The sequence below is a fragment of the Suncus etruscus genome, chromosome 5 (assembly GCF_024139225.1).
Source record: "Suncus etruscus isolate mSunEtr1 chromosome 5, mSunEtr1.pri.cur, whole genome shotgun sequence".
Taxonomy (NCBI): Eukaryota; Metazoa; Chordata; class Mammalia; order Eulipotyphla; family Soricidae; genus Suncus; species Suncus etruscus.
The window spans coordinates 59,874,625-59,895,964 of NC_064852.1; the positions used below are offsets into that span (position 1 = coordinate 59,874,625).

General features: G+C 34.6%; 1 protein-coding gene across 2 annotated transcripts in view; it reads left to right on the forward strand.

The window, feature by feature from the left end:
- DPP10 (dipeptidyl peptidase like 10) overlaps nucleotides 1-21,340 on the forward strand; it is a 671,116-nt gene that overhangs the window by 567,421 nt on the left and 82,355 nt on the right. For both annotated transcript variants that reach the window (XM_049773821.1, XM_049773822.1), the window contains exons 8-9: nucleotides 7,385-7,505; nucleotides 19,639-19,793. In XM_049773821.1, the coding sequence (XP_049629778.1) occupies nucleotides 7,385-7,505; nucleotides 19,639-19,793 (276 nt within the window). The remainder of the gene's footprint in view (nucleotides 1-7,384; nucleotides 7,506-19,638; nucleotides 19,794-21,340) is intronic.

Consider the following 21,340-nt stretch of genomic DNA (forward strand, 5'->3'; position numbering starts at 1 on the left):
TTGAAATGTAACCTGCATAATTATAGTTATTCTTTATATATTACAAACTTATTTTATATGCTATTGTTATGGTTTTATATTGTCCTATAACATATTTGAAAAGATGAAATTATTTCAGTTGTATAATTTCATGCCCTTTCAAGGTATATGCTACATGCTACAACCATTTCTAACATACCAAAAACTCTCCACAACAATTGAGTCCGTTGTCTTTGTCTTTGTCATTTGCCTCTCTCCTGCCCCTCCAGAAACCACAGTTCTTCAGTATGAGTCCATACATTTGTTCTCATTTGTCTGTCTTTGTTCCTGTGCCTCTTTAATCTTTATGAATGGGATATCATCCATTGTATTTGTACTTCAGATTAATTCTGCTTCTTCCAGTTCCATTCAAGTTGTAACAAAGGACAGATCTCATAGTTTTATTAAAGCTGGGTAGAATTTAATTATGTATACATATCATATTTTTATCATCCACATGTCTCTCATTAGACTTGTGGATTATCCCATACCATCGCTGTAGTCAATAACACTGAATAAAGTTTGACTTTCCTTAACACATATTGTCACATTCTGATGCCATATGATTATTTCATATTATAGGTGATATAATTTTGCTTCTCTGAAAGCGATATCATTATATGCACTATATTTTTTTTAAATATTACATTGATATGGGGCCTTAGCGCTGATACAAGTGGTAGGGCATTTTCCTTGCATGTGCTAACCTAGGATGACCATGGTTCGATCCCCTGGAGTCCCATATGATCCCTAAAGCCAAGAGATATTTCTAAGCCCATAGCCAGGAGTAACCCCTGAGCATCAGCGGATATTGCCCAAAAACCAGAAAAAAAATAATTATATTAACATTATGTTAAAATGTGAATAATTTTGTCTAAAAGTATCTCTATTATAGACATAATTTTTAGTCTGTGCACAGACTAACCCATAAGAATTACAGTGGAGGTTCATGAAGCTATATTGTGTGAGATTTATTGTTAATATTTCTATATTTTTAAGACTGCTGTGTTCAATTAAAACTCTGAAAACCCCCAGAGAAAGACCACTATGACTGCTAAGCTAATTAGAAAAGTATTTCTAGAGAAAAGTGAAACATAGTTGATATATTAAAAATATCATTAAAATAATTTTGTCATCCTTTCAGTTATGAGTAAATATTTCAACAAGTTGGGGGATAATTATGGAATTTCTTAAAAATATGTTATCAATAGTCAAATTTTATTTTGTAATTAAAAACACTATGATTAATATTTGCAATCATTCAATTCCCTATTATCATAATGTATTGAGTTTTAGTTTTAAGTATCATAAGTATTCACAATAGTCATCTTATTTTTTTCCATGTAATCTTTTTTCTATTTTTTCTTTATTTAAACATCTTGATTACGTAAATGATTGTGATTAGGTTTTAGTCATGTAAAGAACACCCCCCTTCACCAGTGCAGCATTCCCACCACCAATGTCCCAAATCTCCCTCAATCCCACCCCATCCCCACCTGTACTCCAGACAGACTTTTCAGTTCCCTCATTCATTCACATGATTATGGTAGTTCTCAGTGTAGTTATTTCTATAACTGCACTCACCACTCTTTGCGGTGAGATTCATGAAGTGAGCTGTAAGTTCCAGCCATCCTCTCATTGTCTCTGAGGATTGTTGCAAAAATGACTTTTATTTTTCTTAAAACCCATAGATGAGTGAGACTATTCTGCATCTGTCTTTCTCTCCCTCTGACTTATTTTACTCAGCATGATAGATTCCATGTACATCCATGTATAGGAAAATTTCATGACTTCATCTCTCCTGATGGCTGCATAATATTCTGTTGTGTATATGTACCACAGTTTCTTTAGCTATTCGTCTGTTGAAGGGCATCCTGGTTGTTCGCAAAGCCTGGCTATTGTGAATAGTGCTGCAATAAATATAGGTGTGAGAAAGGGGTTTTTGTATTGTATTCTTGTGTTCTTGGGTTATCCCTAGGAGTGGAATAGCTGGGTCGAATGGGAGCTCATTTTCCAGATTTTGGAGGAATCTCCATATCGCTTTTTATAGAGGTTGGACTAGACGGCATTCCCACCAGCAGTGGATAAGAGTTCCTTTCTCCAAAAAAAAAAAAAAAAAAAAAGAACATGAAGAAGGGGCCAGGCTGTGGCGCTAAAGGTAAGGTGCCTGCCTTGCCTGCGCTAGCCTTGGACGGACCGCGGTTCGATCCCCCGGTGTCCCATATGGTCCCCCAAGCCAGGAGCAACTTCTGAGCGTATAGCCAGGAGTAACCCCTGAGCGTCACTGGGTGTGGCCCAAAAACCAAAAAAAAAAAAAAAAGAGTTCCTTTCTCTCCACATCCCCGCCAGCACTGATTGTTCTCATTCTTTGTGATGTGCGCCAATCTCTGTGGTGTGAGGTGGTATCTCATCATTGTTTAGATTTGCATCTCCCTGATGATTAGTGATGAGGAGCATTTATTCATGTGCCTTTTGGCCATTTGTATTTCTTTTTTATCAAAGTGTCTATTCATTTCTTCTCCCCATTTTTTGATGGGATTAGATGTTTTTTTCTTGTAAAGTTCTGTCAGTGCCCTGTATATTTTGGATATTAGACCCTTATCTGATGGGTGTTTGGTGAATATTTTTTCCCACTCGCTGGGTGACTCTTGTATCCTGGGCACTATTTCTTTTGAGGTGCAGAAGCTTCTCAGTTTAATGTATTCCCATCTGTTGATCTCCTCTTCCACTTGTTTGGAAAGTGCAGTTTCCTCCTTGAAGATGCCTTTAGTCTCAATGTCATGGAGTGTTTTACCGACGTGTTGTTCTATATACCTTATGGTATCTGGTCTGATGTCAAGGTCTTTAATCCATTTGGATTTTACCTTCATACATGATGTTAACTGGGGGTCTATGTTCACTTTTTTGCAAGTGGCTAACCAGTTCTGTCAGCACCACTTGTTGAAGAGATTTTCCCTGCTCCACTTAGGATTTCTTGCTCCTTTATCAAAAATTAAGTAATTGTATATCTGGGGGACAATATCTGAGAACTCAAGCCTATTCCACTGATCTGAGCGTCTGTCTTTATTCCAATACCATGCTGTTTTGAGAACTATTGCTTTGTAGTACAGTTTAAAGTTGGGGAAAGTTATGCCTCCTATTTTCCTTTTTCCTAGGATTGCTTTAGCTATTCGAGGGTGTTTTTTGTTCCAGATGAACTTCATAAGTATTTGATCCACTTCTTTGAAGAATATCATGGGTATTTTTAAGGGGATCACATTAAATTTGTATAATGCTTTGGGGAGTATTGCCATTTTAATTATGTTAATCCTGCCAATCCATGAGCAGGGTATGTGTTTCCATTTCCGTGTGTCCTCTCTTATTTCTTGGAGCAGGGCTTTATAGTTTTCTTTGTATAGGTCCTTCATGTCTGTGGTCAAGTGGACTCCAAGATATTTGAGTTTGTGTGGCACTATAGTGAATGGGATTGCCTTTCTGTCTTCCATCTCTTCCCTATCATTATTGTTGTTTAAAAAGGCCATTGATTTCTGTAGGTTGATTTTGTAGCCTGCCACCTTGCTATATGAATCTATTGTTTTTAGAATCTTTTTTGTAGAGTCTTTAGGGTTTTGTAAGTAGAGTATCATGTCATCTGCAAACAATGAGAGCTTGACATCTTCCTTTCCTATCTAAATTCCCTTGATATCTTTTTCATGCCTGATTGCTATAGCAAGAACTTCCAGTACTATGTTGAAGAGGAGTGGTAAGAGCGGACAGCCTTGTCTTGAACCAGAATATAGAGGAAAGACTTAGTTTTTCTCCATTGAGGATAATATTTGCCATTGGCTTGTGGCAGATGGCTTCAACTAGATTGAGAAAGGTTTCTTCCATTCCCATCTTGCTGAGAGTTTTGATCAAGAATGGGTGTTGGACCTTATCAAATGCTTTCTCTGTGTCTATTGGTATGATCATGTGATTTTTATTTTTTTGTTGTTGATGTTGTGTATGATGTTGATAGATTTACGGATGTTAAACCATCCTTGCATTCCTGGGATGAAGCCTACTTGGTCGTAGTGTAAGATCTTCTTGATTATGCATTTGATTCTATTTGCCAGGATTTTGTTGAAGATCTTTGCATCAGCATTCATCAGGGATATTGGTCTGTAATTTTCTTTTTTGGCAGCATTTCTGTCTAGTTTTGGTATCAAGGTGATGTTGGCTTCAAAAAAGTTGTTTGGGAGTGTTTCCATTTTTTCAATTTCATGGAAAAGCCTGGCTAGGATTGGTATTAGCTCCTCTTGAAAGATTTGAAAAAATTCATTTGAAAATCCATCTGGGCCTAGGCTTTTTTTTGGGGGGGCAGATGTTTGATTACAGTGTCAATTTCCTCAGTAGTGATAGTGGTGTTTAGATATGCTACATCCTACTTACTTAAATGTGGAAGGTTATAAGTGTACAAGAATTTTTCCATTTCTTCTAGGTTCTCATGTTTAGTAGTATAAATTTTCTCAAAGTAGTCTCTGATTACCCTTTGGATCTCTGCAATATCTGTCCTGATCTCCCCCTTTTCATTTCTAATACGGGTTATCAGATTTCTTTCTCTCTTTTTTTGTGAGTTTTGCCAATGATCTATCAATCTTGTTTATTTTTTCAAAGAACCAATTTCTGCTTTCATTAATCTTTCGGATTGTTTTTTGTTTTCCACTTTATTGAGTTCTGCTTTCAGCTTTGTTATTTCCTTCTGTCTCCCTATTTTTGGTTACTTTTGTTGGTCATTTTCTAACTTTTTGAGCTGCGTCATTAAGTTATTTAGGCATGCCCCTTCTTCCTTCATGATGTGTGCTTGTAGAGCTATAATTTTTCCTCTCAGGACTGCTTTTGCTGTGTCCCATAGATTCTGGCAGTTTGTGGCTTCATTATCATTTGTTTCCAGTAAAGTTTGGTTTCCTTTTTGATTTCATCTCGGACACACTGGTTGTTCAGTAGCAGGGTGTTTAATTTCAAATTGTTAAAGTTTTTCTTCTCTGTGGCTTTGTAGTTCACATCTAATTTCAGAGCCTTGTGGTCAGCAAAGGTAGCCTGCAAGATTTCTATCCTCTTGATTTTATGGAGGTATGTTGTATGTGTCAGCATGTAGTCTATTTTGGAGAATGACCCATGTACATTGGAGAAGAATGTGTATCCAGGTTTTTTGGGATAGAGTGTCCTGTATATATCTACTAGTCCTCTTTCTTCCATAACTCTCTTCAGGGCTAGTATGTTTTTGTTGGGTTTCAATCTGGTTGGCCAATCAAGTGTTGTTAGGGCCGTGTTGAGGTCTCCTACAATTATTATGTTATTATTGATTTCTTCTTTCAGATTTTTCAGTAATTGTATTAGATAATTTGCTGGTCTCTCATTGGGTTCATATATGTTTAATAGTCTGATTTCTACCTGTTGCACATATCCCTTGATTAGTACATAGTGTCCATCTTTGTCCCTTACCACTTTTCTGAGTATAAAGTTGGTGTCATCAGATATTAATATGGCCACCCCAGGGTTTTTGAAGGTGTTGTTTGCTTGGATGATTTTCTTTCAGCCTTTGATTTTTGAGTCTATGTTTGTTCTGACTATTCAGATGTGTTTCTTGTAGGCAGCAGAAGGTTGGATTCATTTTTTTGACCCATTTTGCCACTCTGTGTCTTTTAATTGGTGAATTTAGTCCATTGACATTGAGGGAGATGATTGTCATAGGATTTAATGTCATCTTTGTAGATAAGTTTGCTGTGTTTGTTGGTCTCTTTTGTCTTAGAGTATACCTGTCAGTTTTTCCTTTAAGGCTGGTTTATCATCTGTGAAGTTTCTGAGCTGTTGTTTATCCATGAAGCTATGTATTCTTCCTTCATAACTGAACGTGAGATAGGCTGGGTGCAGTATTCTCAGTGAGGCATTCATTTCATTCCGTCTTGTCACAATATCCCACCACTGTCTTCTGGCCTTGAGAGTTTCTTGTGACATGTCTGCTGTATGTCTTAGGGATGCTCCTTTGAATGTAATTTCCCTTTTTGATCTTCCTGCATTCAGTATTCTATCTCTATCTATGGGATTTGTCATTGTAATGAGGATGTGTCTTGGGGTGTTTTTCTTTGGGTCTCTTTTAACTGGTACTCTTTGAGCAGGCAGGATTTGATTGCATGTAGTCTTTAACTCTGGGAGTATCTCTTTGATGACGTCTTTGACAGTTGATTCTTCCTGGAGATCTCCTACCTGGGTCTCTGGGACTCCAATGATTCTTATGTTTTTTCTGTTGAGTTTATCAAAGACTTCTATTTTCATCTTTTCGCATTCTTTGAGTACTTTTCTATTGCCTGTTCATTTGTCTTAAGGTTTTTTTCCCAATTTCTTCTGTTGTATTGAGTTTTTCTGCATCACATCTTCCAGTACTCCGATTCTCTCCTCAGCTGCTGATATCCTGTTGGCGAGGCTATCCATTGAGATTTTCAGTTGAGCTACCATGTTTTTCAGATCTGTTATTTCAGTTTGGAGTTTTCTGATTTCTGTCTTTGTGTTTTGTTCAGATCGATCTATGCTTTGTTTGAGTTCTTCAAATATCTTCCATATTGCTATTTTAAGTTCCTATCTGAGAGGTTAATCAGGTGGTTGGAACTTATTAGATCATCCAAGCTTTCATTTTCATTCTCTGTGCATGGTGTTTGCCTGAGAGGTTTCCCCATTGTCACGCTTGTAGTGTGGTTTTTCCTGCGTGTTGTGGTCGGGTTCATTAGTTAGAAAGAGCCAAGCGAAGCGGTTGTGCTCTTCTGCTGCCTCTAGTAGACAGTCCTCAGAGTGAACAAAGGCACAGATGGGCGGAGCCTCCACAGGCCAGAGAGCTCAGCTTATCGGACAGGGACCCCCACAGGCAGAATGTACTCACTGGGCAGCTTCAAAATGCAGTTTTTTGGGGGTGCGCTCCCTAGTCCTCTGAGGAAACCTTCAGGGATTCAGAAACACAGGCAGACAGGCGGAGGAGAAGTTTTCCTTGAAGTCCTCAGTGTCCACGATAGTCATCTTAAACCCTAAAATATTTATTTGAAATGTCAAGATATCAAGTTTGCAAACTATTGTTTTTAAAAATATATATTTTCAATATATACATAATTCTACACTATGCCTATATGACAACTTGATACTTCAATAATAAAATAAATTCTCTTAAAATTAGAAGAAGTTTTTAAATAAAATTTTAAAAATCAGAGCAAGAAAAATGAAAACAGTGAAAATATATGCTTCACATTATTTGAAATAGGCAGAAACATACAGTTATTTGTCAATCTGTAATAACATTTTTAGTCTTCCTAATACATTTGATTAAATTTCTGTTTGTTTATTTTACATGTTTCTGATCTAGATTTATATTTTTGAAAATAATATCTACTATCAACCAGATATTAAAAGCAGTTCATTGCGACTGACATCTTCTGGAAAGGAAGGAATCATTTTTAATGGGATTGCTGATTGGTTATATGAAGGTGAGTTCAAAAGAGTTGGTTTCCAGAAGAAAAGCATGACATATTTTAATGGAAAATATTACAGAAATATATGTGTGAATTTAATGAAATATTTATACTCATTTACTATCAACATTTTCTTTATAATTTCATATATATGCTTATATTCATATTTTTACTTTTTAATTTATATTGACTTACCTTGTTTTATGAGTAGTATGGATGCAAATTTTAGCACTGGACATGTTTTAATTTGGGTAATGATTAACCAATGAAAAAGAAGTCACCTATAAGGGTCATGGTGATGGGGAATATTCATGAACACTTTGTCAGTGATGAGATTTTGCAATAAGTAAATTTGTACTTTGAAATAAAAATACATATAATTGTGATATTTTATCATATTTCAATAAATATTAAGATTGAATGGTCACTTAAGTCACTTTGCAATTGGATATTGATTTTTTTTGACTCTCAGGAAATGAAAAAACAAATTTTTAGTACATAAAAAGTACACGGATATATCAAATCCTTCTATTACATATTAAAAGTCATGCATAGATATGTAAGAAATCTATTTCAAGACTCATTCAAATCAATTTTCAATAGCCATGGAGCTATTCTTTTCAGTTAAAATTGAAAATATTTAGTGCAAAATGGTATAACTACCAAGATTTATTGTTTAAAACTTGTCAACTGAGTTGCTGGTTTAAATTGTGTGGTGGAAACTGTGAAGCTTTAAAAGCTGAATTAGAACCTAAAGTTTTGATTCCATAGTAATTTTTTTACTTCATATTAAAACAGAATGGTATGTATATGACTAAAATTATAAAGCTAAATTTTTATATATATACATAAATATATCAAGCAAACTGAACCTTATCTCATTGATTCTCACACTCAACACTTATATTAAAGGTCAAATTATTTCCAAGTACTAGCATTTATCCGGAAATAAATTCTTCTTGGTATATTACATGAAAATAATATTTCTGGATATGTGAGTATTTTGCAAGAGAAAAGCCTTTGTGGCCCTTGATAGTTATATGCATATATTTGTATACATAGTGTATTATTAACCTATAATATATTCTAATACATCCCAGCACCAAATATTCCAACACTGTATCTTCTCCCAAGAACAACCCCAGGTATTAAGTTAGAAATAACTTGAGTTTTTCTGGGTGTAATGCTCACCCTGTAAAAAAAATTAAATACTCATTAAAATAAAACATAGATATATTTGTTAAGGTAGATTATGAGTTCAGGGTGCTAAACTTTGCTTGGTTTTATTGAGATATAAAATGAGGTGAAAGTATACATCAATAAAAAAGGAAGAGTAAGTGTAAAAATAATAGATTGTTTTCCACTTATGAATGGAGAAAGTAATAAAGTTTTTCAAATAAGGAAGTATGACATTTGTAGTTTTCAGTATGCAAAGATTATTTTAGATATTATAGGAGTCTTGTTTTAAACTTCAGAGAGATTCTATGTAAAAAGATTGATGCTATTTCTAAATTCATCTAAGGATGAAATAAGTGGGGTTAAACATTTAAAAGTAGGAGAGATTCTAAAATTGGTGTGGCACTAAGTAGACCATAGTAATTAAATTGATTAAATTGATTAAAGGAAATTAGGAATGATCCTTTGACTTTGCTCTGAGTTTAACTGTTGTAGCAGTCACATCAAACAATTTTCATAAGGAATATTAGACTTGATGAAAAGAAAGTTTTTCTGGGAACATTAGTTCTTTAAAGTGTATACTAGAATTCTACCTCGGGTAGAATATTACCCTTAATATCAAAGAACTTTTAAATGATCTGGTTTTATATTATATGTGAAATGTGCTAACTTGGCTACTACTTAGTTCCCTATTCTATGGAGAAAGTTTCATATAGTTTATGACATAGAATTTTTCTTTTCAAAAAATTTTAGAGGGAACTTAGCTATCATTATCTGACAAATTTGATTTCTGAACCTGATCATTCAAATCTATAAATTTTGGTTAAGAGTGAATTGTTTTGTTTTGTTTGTTTGTTGTTGTTGTTGTTGTTGTTTTGGGCCACACCCAATGGTGCTCAGGGGTTACTCCTGATTCTGCACTCAGAAATCACTCCTGGAAATCCTGAGGGGCCATATGGGATGCCGGGAATGGAACCTGGGTCCGTCTGGGTCATCAACATGCAAGGCAAACGCCCTAATGCTGTGCTATCACTCAGCCCCTCAATTGTGTCTTGAGAGACTGGCAGTGCAAACTGACAACACCAACTAAAATTGTGATGCTTTCAGAGGTCTGACACCTTCCAAAGGAAAAATGTGAAAAATATACTTGGCATTTAAATTAAACATATCTCCTGAGTTCTTGTGTTCTAGGATATTAAAAACATTCTCTATGATTATCTCTTAAAATGCTCAGATGTTTCTTATCCCTCACCTAAGAAAAAAAGAGTTGGAGATAACATAAAATTTAGGGAGAATATGAGACTTGGAAATGGACACAAAACTTATGAGTGTGTGTCACTTGAATATATCACTTTAAAAACAAGTACTTAGCTCTAATGTACCTGTTACAGTGTAGTGCCTTTTATCTTTCTTAATGTGTGAGGCTGCTACATTTCATTCAGATGTTTCCTCAAATGCTCCTAACCCTGTTATCATTCCTTATATCTATTATATCATTTCATAAAAGTGGGACCAAGGAATTCAATATTAAGGTGTAGCATAAGTACCTACCTAATTCAGGTGGCCATTTATTCACATTCAATAGTCTGCCACCTGATATTATGCTTCAGAAATCCTCCATGTATAGTAATCTCCTATTACTTCATCCACCCAATGTGCATAAAAATCTCATATTTCAATTGTTATTCCTTTCAATATCTTTATTAAAACTACATAATACTTGCTAGTAATATATATTATCTTCGATATTATTTGTGTAATATTCTAATATGGAGGTTTTCTCTTCATTACTTTTTAGCCATCAATTATAGTAGGAGATCATATACTTGGGAAGTACAGGAAGTAATTTGTTGCATTTTTTCTCATTTTTAAACGGATATTTACCTTCCATAAATGTCATAGAAAAGATAATAGAATACAGATAACAAAGTATAGTTAAATATTTTTATGGAAAAATTATGAGCATTAGAATATTTTAGAAATAGACTTGTGAATGCATTTATTGTATTGATCAACTTAATATATTTAATGTATATTTATAGAATAATACATATTAATAATATATTAAATTATATCTAATCCAAAGCAGCAGTGCTCATGGATTACTCCTAGTTCTGTGCTCAGAAAACACTTATGGAGGAACTTGGGAGAACATATGTAATTCTGGTTATCAAAACCAGGTTAACCACTTTCACAGATAATACCCTGTTCACTGTTGCCCAACAATATTATGATAAAGAAATTGTGTTGGCTACTTTCTTTTTAATGGACCAATACAAAAATGCTTATAGCAATTTTACTTATTGTCTTCTGTTGTAAACAGAAAGTCAAATATATCTATTCATGTCTTCAATAAATTTTTTGAGGACCAGAACTATAGTACTGCACATGGTACTTGCCTTGCTGTAAACTTGCTGAGTTTAATCCCTGACGTTCCATATGGTTCCCTGAATACTGCCTGTAGTGTTTTCCGAGTGAGTAAACTCTGAGCATTGTGTGGCCCCAAAACATAAATAAATTTAAAAAAAATCATTTACTTAATTGTTTGGTAAAAGGCTAGTAAATCCCAGTAAAAAAATAGACTGAATCTGGTTAAAAAATAAGTCAATGATATGGCTATGGGAGTTCAGGAAAATGGATAAACAGCAATATAATGAGTCTTAGAAAGACAGACATGCTAAGGATTCTAAGTAACTGTTGGATTTGATAAAAAAAAAAATCAGGAAATTAATGCAACTAGCTGCAGTTTTCAGGGGATAGAAGTGTAAATTGGAAGCAAGAGAGTCATGAAGGTAGATATTTATTACCAGAAATAAAGCAGAAAGTCACAGAAAATAGGTGTGGATTGGAGGGATTAACCATAGATACATATGGTTGGCAGTAGTAGCTATTGGAAATGCTATTTGTCTAAATTGATAAACTGCAGATGGATAAAATCAGATTACTTTCATTACAACTTGTTAATCTTAACAAAATGTAATTGTATTTCTTAATTTCTGAGTGCTTTGTGTTATCTTTTAAATGTCTAAGATATAAAGCAACATGTTTTGAAAATTCCATCTGCTCTGCAATGTTATTTTCTAAATCAATATAATAATCACTTTGAAGTGCCAAAACAGCACAAAGTGGAATGCAATGCAATGTAAAAATAAATTGCGTGTAAATAATATAATGTAATTAGTATAGAATTTTTATCCAGGAGTAAAAATTCAAATTAATTGCAGTCAAGAAGATTTATTCCTTATAACAAAACTCAAATAAATGTATATTAAACATTTGTATCAGAGCCCAAGAGAGTAAAGTAGATAGTACACTAGCTTTGGAAGCCACCAATCTGGGTTTGATTCCTACCATCCCATATAACCTTAAAGACCATCAAAAGTGACTTCTCTGGGTTTTTTTTTTGTTTGTTTTTAAAATATTTAGTTAAGCATCATGATTACTGAACTCACCACTCATAGTGTTAAGCTTCATATCGTGGGCCAGTCCTTCCAACCCTCATCTCTTTTGCCTCTGTGTATCATATTAGTAATGTCTTTTATTTTTCTTAAAACCCATAGACTATTCTGTGTCTATCTCTCTCCCTCTGACTCATTTCACTCAGCATAATAGTTTCCATGTTCATCCATATATAGGAAACTTTCATGATGTCAACTTTCCTGACAGCTGCATAGTAGTCCACTGTGTATATGTACCAGTTTCTTTAGCTATTCATCTGTTGTTGGACATCTGGATTGTTTCCAGATTCTGGTATGGAGAGGTCATTTTTTATTGTTGTTGTTTTTTTGTTTTTTGTGGTTAAAGGGTATATCCCTAGGAGTATAAGTGGATCATATGGGAGCACAATGTCCAGTTATTTTAAGAAATCTCCATATTGTTTTCCATAAAGGCTGGACTAGATGGCATTCCACCAGCAGTGAATGAAAGTTCTTTTCTCCCCACAGCCCCTCCAGCACTGATCCTTTTTTTTTGGTGATGTGTGCCAGTCTCTGTGGCATGAGATGGTATCTCATTGTTGTTTTGATATGCATCTTCCTGATGAATAGTGAGGTGGAACATTTTTTCATGTGCATTTTGGCCATATGTATTTCTCCTTTGAGGAAGTTTCTGTTCATTTTGTCTGCCCATTTTTTGGGGGGTTAGATTTGTTTTGTTGTTAAGTTCTGTAAGTACCTTAGATTGTTAGCCTCTTATCTGATTGATATTCCATTCAATGTACCCAATGTACCCAATGTACCCAATGCCCCAATGTACCCAAGCCAAAGTGACTGTTTTGAAAAGAAAACAGGATAAGCCCTTATCACTACTGAGTGTGATTATACAAAGTATATTTTTTTTGTTGTTTGTTTCTTGGTGCCACACCTGGCAATGCTCAGGGGTTACTCCTGGAACTGTGCAGGCCCTGGACACCAGATGGTATGCCTGGAATTAAACCAGGATCTGTCCTAGGTTGGCTGCATGCAAGGCAAACGCCCTACTGCTGTGCTATTGCTCTGGCCCTAAACAAAGTACCTTTTATATTTTCTATTCTTAAAATTTATATTTGAAGAAAATCACTTAATTATTTTTTTAATATTTTTCTAAAAAACAAAGTTAAGTATTGAGTACTCCAAGATAATGTGAATAGGTTCTAACATTTTTTTGTGTGACTTAAAACCTAAGCCATTTTTCTGGTTGTAGTTGTGTAAAAATAACTGAACCCGTAGGGTAGAGTACACTTCTTAAGAATACTGAGTTGACTTTAGTCAACATCATTTTTCTGAACCTTCAAATATCACCAAGTTTATATTTGGTTGACATGTCATATATTTTCTTTCTCAATCTGTCATGTGTATGATTTGTTTCTCCTGAACTGAATTATTTTGTTTTATAAATCAGAATGAAATTCACAACAGAATGTTAGCTGTTATTCTATTATTATACATTATTTGATAACAATGAAATTAAATTTCTAGGTTTTATCTATGAAGTAGTCATTTTTCACAGACAATAAATATTCCTAAACCCTATGGGTAATTTGGTTTGGCAATTAACACCAGAACTGGGCAGAGGCAACATCTAGTTGGAAAATTTGAAGGGGAAATTCTTTAATTGTCACAGTATTAGAAAAATTGAATGACATTTGAAGAACAGTCAGAAATTTAGTGGCTGGGGCCAGTGCTGTAGTGCAAAGGATAAGGATATGCCTTGCCTGTGCTAGCCTAGGGGGTACGTGGTTGGATCCGCTGGCATCCCATATGGTACCCAAGCCAGGAGCAATTTCTGAGGTCAGAGCCCAAGTAGCCCCTGAGCTCACCAGGGCTCAAATGAGCGTCACCAGATGTGAGCCTGCCCCAAAAAAATCAAAACCAAAAAACAAACAAACAAAAAAGAATTAAGTGGATAACCACCCTGTAATATATATTTCATGATTTTTTCCTTGATTATATTGCCTGGTTTTAAATTGTCCATATATAAAGACAAAACATGGGTTATGGAAGGGTTTTAATTTATTTTTAATTTAGAACAAGTTTTTGTAGTCCTGAAAGGAGAACAAATAAAGTCCCATCTGCTACTTTTATACTGTAGGATTCCAATATAGCTGTATGTCTGTATGAAGATATAACTAGACAAACACTAAACAGCCAGTAAATTTCATGTAAGTTTTGGAGAAAGTCCCTCTATTCAATAAAAAATTATATTTGTATGTGACCTTCATAGCTAATTCTTGCAATATTTTCTTGCTTACTTTAACTAGAGTTTATTAATCAGTTCAGCCATAATAAGTACAAACTTTATTCTTTTAAGCTTTATTCTTTATCATTTTTTCTTAATTGCATCACTACAATTTTAGTTTTCAATTAAAATATAAATTAAAACGTGAAAATCAGGAATTGGAAATAGGCATGGGATATTTGTGAGTCTGATGAGTTCTAAATAGATTCTTCTTTTTCATACTTTATATAATGAAGAGGCACTTTCTTCCTGGCAATTTAAATTACTCATTTGACCCACCAAAGTGGCTATGTTTTCTGTCAAAATATATTTCCTTTTATAATGAACCCAAAACGATGAAGATAAATTTTAGCTTTGAAATGAGTGGAATATAATTATGACTTTTTCCCTTTGGCAACAATTCTTTCTTGGTCAATATAGACTTTTAAACTTATTCAGTCTATTAATGAGGACAAGAAACAATTTGCTGAATGATTGAATGATTTATTCCCCATATCAGTAGGAATTAAATTATACAAGAGAAATATGATCATGCTGTTGGAATAGAATCAATTCCAAGGTTTCCGTCAAACACGAAGTACAAAAGTTGGTATAGGCAATGCTGCTTTTTACTCAAGTCAGGTACACATAGCTAATGGAAAAACATTGTACGATCAGTAAATTCTCTGTGTCTGATCCTACAATCCTTTTTGTGTAAAAGGTTTTCTACTTAGAGGTGACTTCATGTGGTTTATCATGATAATGGATTAATAATTTTGAAGATTCATGAAATGTTGAACTAACTAGACTGCAGCACACATAGGCATAACCTAAAATATATTTCCAGAGTATGTTTCTATCAGTGTAATGACAAAATGCTATTCTTTCTTGATGGAAAGATGTCCATATGAATTGCCAGCTGATGCATCTTGGGACTGATGCATTATGAAATGTTTAGAGATTGTAAATATTATTGTCATGTAGTAGTAGAAGCTAACGACAAATGAACTTGCAATGAATAATTGTTAAACATATGAATATTACAATCATCCCCTGCAATGGATATCAATAGAGGACATTATGCATGTTACTTATACCTTCATGTTTTTACACTGACTAATAATCTGTGTAATTTTCCTAATTCTCCTTGCCACTATTTTCTACTTGGATTTTTCTGATATCCCTGATCAGCTGGCCATTGTTTAGTCACTGGACACCAGAGGTCAAAACAAGTCTCCTTCCACAAGAAGTTAACAATTGTTTTGTAACATTCTTTAAACACAGGGCATTTACAATTTTTAGTCTTTTAATACTGTTTCCACATTACACTGTTATACAAAAACAGTACAATCCCATTATTTTCAGGTGCATCATACAAATTTGTCTATTCATAAGGCCTGCATTTAACGTATTTTCCGGTGTATAAGACAACTGGGTGTAAGACGACTTACTATTTTTCCTGTTAAAATATATGGTTTGGGCTATATTCGCCATAGAAGACTACCTCTCTTTTAATGCACACCAAATGAAAATTAAAAAGAGAAAAAAAGTAGAATCCTCAAAAGTTAACAGTATATGTTTAATAAAGCTAGACTTTGGAGTGCCAAAAATCATTTTACATTTCTCATTTGTAGTGACTGTGATTTTTAATTATGATCTACACTGAGAGCAGGGAGAGGGGACTCAGTCAAGAGCAGCTGGCTGGGGTGCAGTGATTAATAGGACAGATAGAGAAAGGCAGAGCGCCTCCTTTGTGTCCCATAAAAGCTAAATAGAGGACCAAGCACCAGAAAGCCGCATACCGAGCGGCTGGATGAGATGCTGCACTCGGTAACTCAACTCCTCTGTGTGTCCTGAAAGATGAATTGGGACAAGCAGAAGACTGAGTGATGACGCCTGGCATTTGGATGGGATGTGGCCGTAAGAGGGGGACAAATCACTCTTTCCTGAAGCTGGAGTAAGTTTCAGCATGCCGTATATTTGCTTATAAGATGACCCCCGACTTTTAAGAAGTTTTTCATGGGTTAAAAAGTCGCCTTGTACGCTGGAAAATATGGTATTCCTTTTTCTGCCAATTTGTCTAATAAAATACCTCGACTTGCAAAGCTGAGATTTGGAATAAAGTATAAATAAGAAATGCAATACTGTAAGTAGTTTTGTTGTGCTTTCTGACCTATTCCAGAATATGTCCCATCTAATATATGGGAACGTTATATGTCCTTAGTTCTAAGGTCACTTCAGTAGCAATTAATTCATGATACGTTTGGGGTGCACAGTTGTTAGTTGTTAGTTGTTAGTTAATCGTTAGCAAAATAATTCTAGAGGAACTCAGTTGAGAACTTTATTTGAAGTAGAGAATGCATTTTAGCATAAAATGAAATGACCTTTCTACCAAACTTGTAATATATATTCTTTATTGTGATTAGATGAACCATGAATCTCCACACATCTTTGTAAGTATACACATAGAAATTGCTCTAGAAAATGCTGCAGGACAAGACATAGATTGCAAAAGAATTTGTTCCTTGCCAGATTGTCAATGGATCGTATGGTTTACTGAATATCAAAAAAGCTTTGCAATCAGCAAGGCAAGTGCCCCGCCTACTCAACTATATCTCCAGCTCACTATGGTCCTCTCTTGCTCAAGTCCTATCCAGAATTTGTAGCTTGAGAAATTACTAGCAATGGAGCAGCACACATTAATAAAGTTTATATTGTTTTCAGAATAAAAAAGTCCAGTTTTCGTTTCCTTTGCATTCATAAAGCTCTCAAAAATTATTCTAACACTTAGGGGCCAGAGAGATGGCATGGTGGCAAGGCGTTTGCCTTGCATGCAAAAGGATGGTGGTTCAAATCCCAGCATCCCATATGGTCTCCTGAGTCTGCCAATAGTGATTTCTGAGCTTAGAACCAGGAGTGACGGGGCCGGAGAGATAGCATGGAGGTAAGGCGCTTGCCTTTCATGCAGAAGGTCATCGGTTCGAATCCCGGCGTCCCATATGGTCCCCCGTGCCTGCCAGGAGCAATTTCTGAGCATGGAGCCAGGAGTAACCCCTGAGCACTGCCAGGTGTGACCCAAAAACCGCAAAAAAAAAAAAAAAAAAAAAAAAGAACCAGGAGTGATGTGATCCCTGAGCACTGCCGGGTGTGACTCCCCCCAAAAAATATTCTAACACATAAAAATAAATATTAGTTTATTAGATATCTAAACTCTTTTCTAGGATTGTAAACTTTTACACAAGTTTGTTGTATATATTATCCTGACTGCAGAAGACAGTGGTTGATTTTTTGTAAGAAAAGTTATGAAACTGCTGATGTGCATTCTATTTAACCATAAGATTGAATACCTAATGTTATATATGGGAATGATTGAGCATAGACATACCAATATCAAACTAAAGAGATATATCAAATATTTAGCCAAACACTCTTACCCTTTTCAAGGGTCCTAATCCATCTCTAGTACATCTCTCTAGTTTAGTTTGAAATATCAAGTGCATACAGAGATACTGCAGCAGATAGGGTGCTTGTCTGGCAGGTTTAATCCATGGCATTGCATTTGGTTCCCTGATCCCTCCAGGAGTTATTTCTAAGCACCACTGTGTCTAAACTCCCCCCACACACACACATCCTTATTTTTCTTGGACCTTTCTCATGTCTGCACTGCAACTACATGGTTATGATTTCATTGTATATATTTTTCTTTCTTTTTTTCCCAGCTACACCTGGTGATCTATGAGCTCAGAAATTGCTCCCGGCCTGGGGGACCATATGGGATGCTGGGGGAACCGCGGTGTGTCCTAGGCTATTGTGGGAAAGGCAGACATATGCCTTATGGCTTGTGCCACTGCTCCAGCCCTTCATTGTATATATTTTTCACATGTAATTTCTCTAATGCACCAGAAGAACCATGTTCACAATACTATTTGAATATTTCAGCCTGTCATTGTAACATTCTGTCAACTACATTCCTTCCCAATGTTGCTTTTATCGATTCTCATTTAATTCTGTCATTACCTTTCACAATTAATTTTTCTCATTACTATGGTTTAACTATGCTTAATTTACCCCCTCGTAAATTAAATTATTATATCATGGGGAGAAATTTACATGTATATATCCATATGATCTCAAAATATTATTTGATCATCTCTTTTATCAGTGTTGTTGGTGTTCATCATTACATCAGTTGGGGTCCCAAATGGACAGAATAAACATTCAATACTTTAAATAGGACTTTTATTTTTGGTTTTTGGGTCATACCCATCAATGTTCAGGAGTTACTCCTAGCTCTATGCTCAGGAATCGCTCCTGGCAGGCTCGGGGGACCATATGGGATGCCGGGATTTGAACCATCATCCTCTGCATGCAAGGCAGATGCCTTACCTCTATGCCATCTCTCTGTCTCAAGTAGGATATTTTAACAAATACCTATGGAAGTGATATGTAGGTAACCATAAAAGGCAAAGTTATATTATAGGCTAGTAGCATCCATGCCATTATAATCACCTTGACCATAGAGTCAGGCCACTAGAAGACATAAGGGAACTGCAGAGACAGGTGCAATGATAACACTAATAACCCACAGTAGATTTGAACATTTAAGATGTAGTCAACATATACAAAATCAAAACAAAACATTATTTTTCTCTCCTATTTTCTTACCAAAGACTATTGTGACTATAACTTTTAATGTAGCTTTGGCTAATTTATGCATCAAAGTAAATATTGAAAAGTGAATAGTGGATTACGGTCCTATAAAAGTTATTCAGGCTATATTTCACTGTGTTTTCTTTAGCTCTTTTAGCAGTTTTATGAATTTAGTGAACACTGAACACATTAGATGCTGAGAAGGTGCAAATATGATTGAATACAAATATGACTGAATGATAACATGGATATCAATCTGCACCATATTTCAGTCTTAGATATTCTTATTCTTTTTCTTATTAGTATTTTTTCTCCTCTATTTGTATTATTGAATGTCAATTATTTCTACATTAATTGCTTTATTCTCTTATTATTATGTGTCTGTTTTCCTGGTAATCAAAAAAAAAAAATCCAGACTGCTCAGTGAAGTTAAAGCTCAATTAAAGACAGTGATTAGGTAAAAATAATATAAACGCATATATACACACATAAATGTATCTGTATATACATACACACACATATATATAGATACATATATATGGTAGAATTTAAAGGACAGAAGTCTGTGAGTCTCTGAGCCTGTTTCTCTATGCTACATTTGGTTTCAAACAACGCTCATTTATTCTAGAGGAAATTCTGCATTCTCACATCGCCCACTGGTGGTCACCAGATGGAGAAAGGCTTGCCTTCCTGATGATAAATGATTCGTTGGTGCCAAACATGGTTGTTCCTCGGTTTACTGGAGCATTGTATCCCAAAGGAAAGCAATATCCATACCCTAAGGTAAGCAATGTGGAAGTGTTAGTCTGTTCCCACTCCTGCACCAGTGACTTGATTGATAGTGCTCTTGATTTATAAAATAGTTGCTTTTGGAGAAAACAGAACTCTCCTTTCCTGTGACTGATCATCTTTTTAGAACTTACAATACTGTACATACAGCTTGTGTCAAAATAGATAAAGTTAATTTGGGGTCAATGGGACATTCCTTTTACCTATGTTTTTTGATGTTTTCTTTCTTATTTCTGTCACCTTCTTGGTTAAGTAAAAGACGAGAAGAGATATGGATCAGCATTGGTATCAGATTTCTCCAAATTTAGTCTATTTGTTAATATTTATTACCATCTGTTTGATAGTAGACTACAAAAATAAGAGTCATTACATTTAAATTAGAAATAAAACATCTAACATCTAGCTTCTTTCAAATGTAAGACGTTAAAATTTCTAGCTTCTTTCAGATGACTTTGAATAGCATTTAACACACTATATGTTAATATGTATTATGAATCTATAAAATTGACTAAACATTAATAATTCTTAATAAGGAACAGATTAAGTATATAAGAGAACCAATAAAGAGAAGAACAAACATAAAAGTTATTAGTATTAGTGTCAGTGTTATTTTGGTAGAGTCTACTTAGTAACATAGTAAATGTGGTGTTTGAGCCATACATAGGCCTAGGGAAAAACTTAGACTGTTTATTGGCATGAAACAAATGTGAAAATCCTACCCAAAAAGCAAAATTATTTTCAAGTGTTGGGCAAGACTACATGGAACATGTTCTGAAAATATCCATCAAACACAACCTTTTTTTTCCTATTGTATCTTATTTCTGATAACTTTCAATAGCATTTTCTTTATTTTACAGTATAAGTAAAAAGTGATGAATGAGGAAACTGTACATATTTACAAAGTATAAATATATATAAGAAACTTTTAAAATAACACTATTCATTTAGCTGTTTCTTATAGAAGAGAAAGCTATTGATTGTTTTTAGATATTGTTCTGAAGACATTGCATTACATTATACTTTGCATTTCCCAAGCAAAATAAGTTTATGATTCAATGTATGCATTAAAGTCACTGGTTACGGTATTTGGACTAATCATCATGTGTTACTATATGCCAGCAATAAAAGCATGATCAAGAAAGAATGGATCATTCATAGTTTATATAATTTTTTATCACTCAGCATATTTAATTTATTAATGGGCAGAGGAGACAATGTACCTAAGGAGTCAGAAATAAGTGTTTTCTCAGTGACATTCTGAGTTGTCTTCTTTTATCTCCTTTGCCTCTTCCATAAGTTCTAATATGAAGTGACTGAGAGTTAAGGAGAATAGCAGAATATTCTCCATTGGTTCTGAAATAATAAGTTAGGAGAATAGCAGAATTGAGCAAAACTTTTTCCCAGTTATGATTTATAATATTTAGGCTCTACTTTGGGCATAGATTAATAGGTAAATAAACTCAGTTCTTTTTAGGTGATAACAGCAATTTAGCCAAACTACAAAATAATCACATTTTCCAAGAGTTTTAATGTGCTTCAAG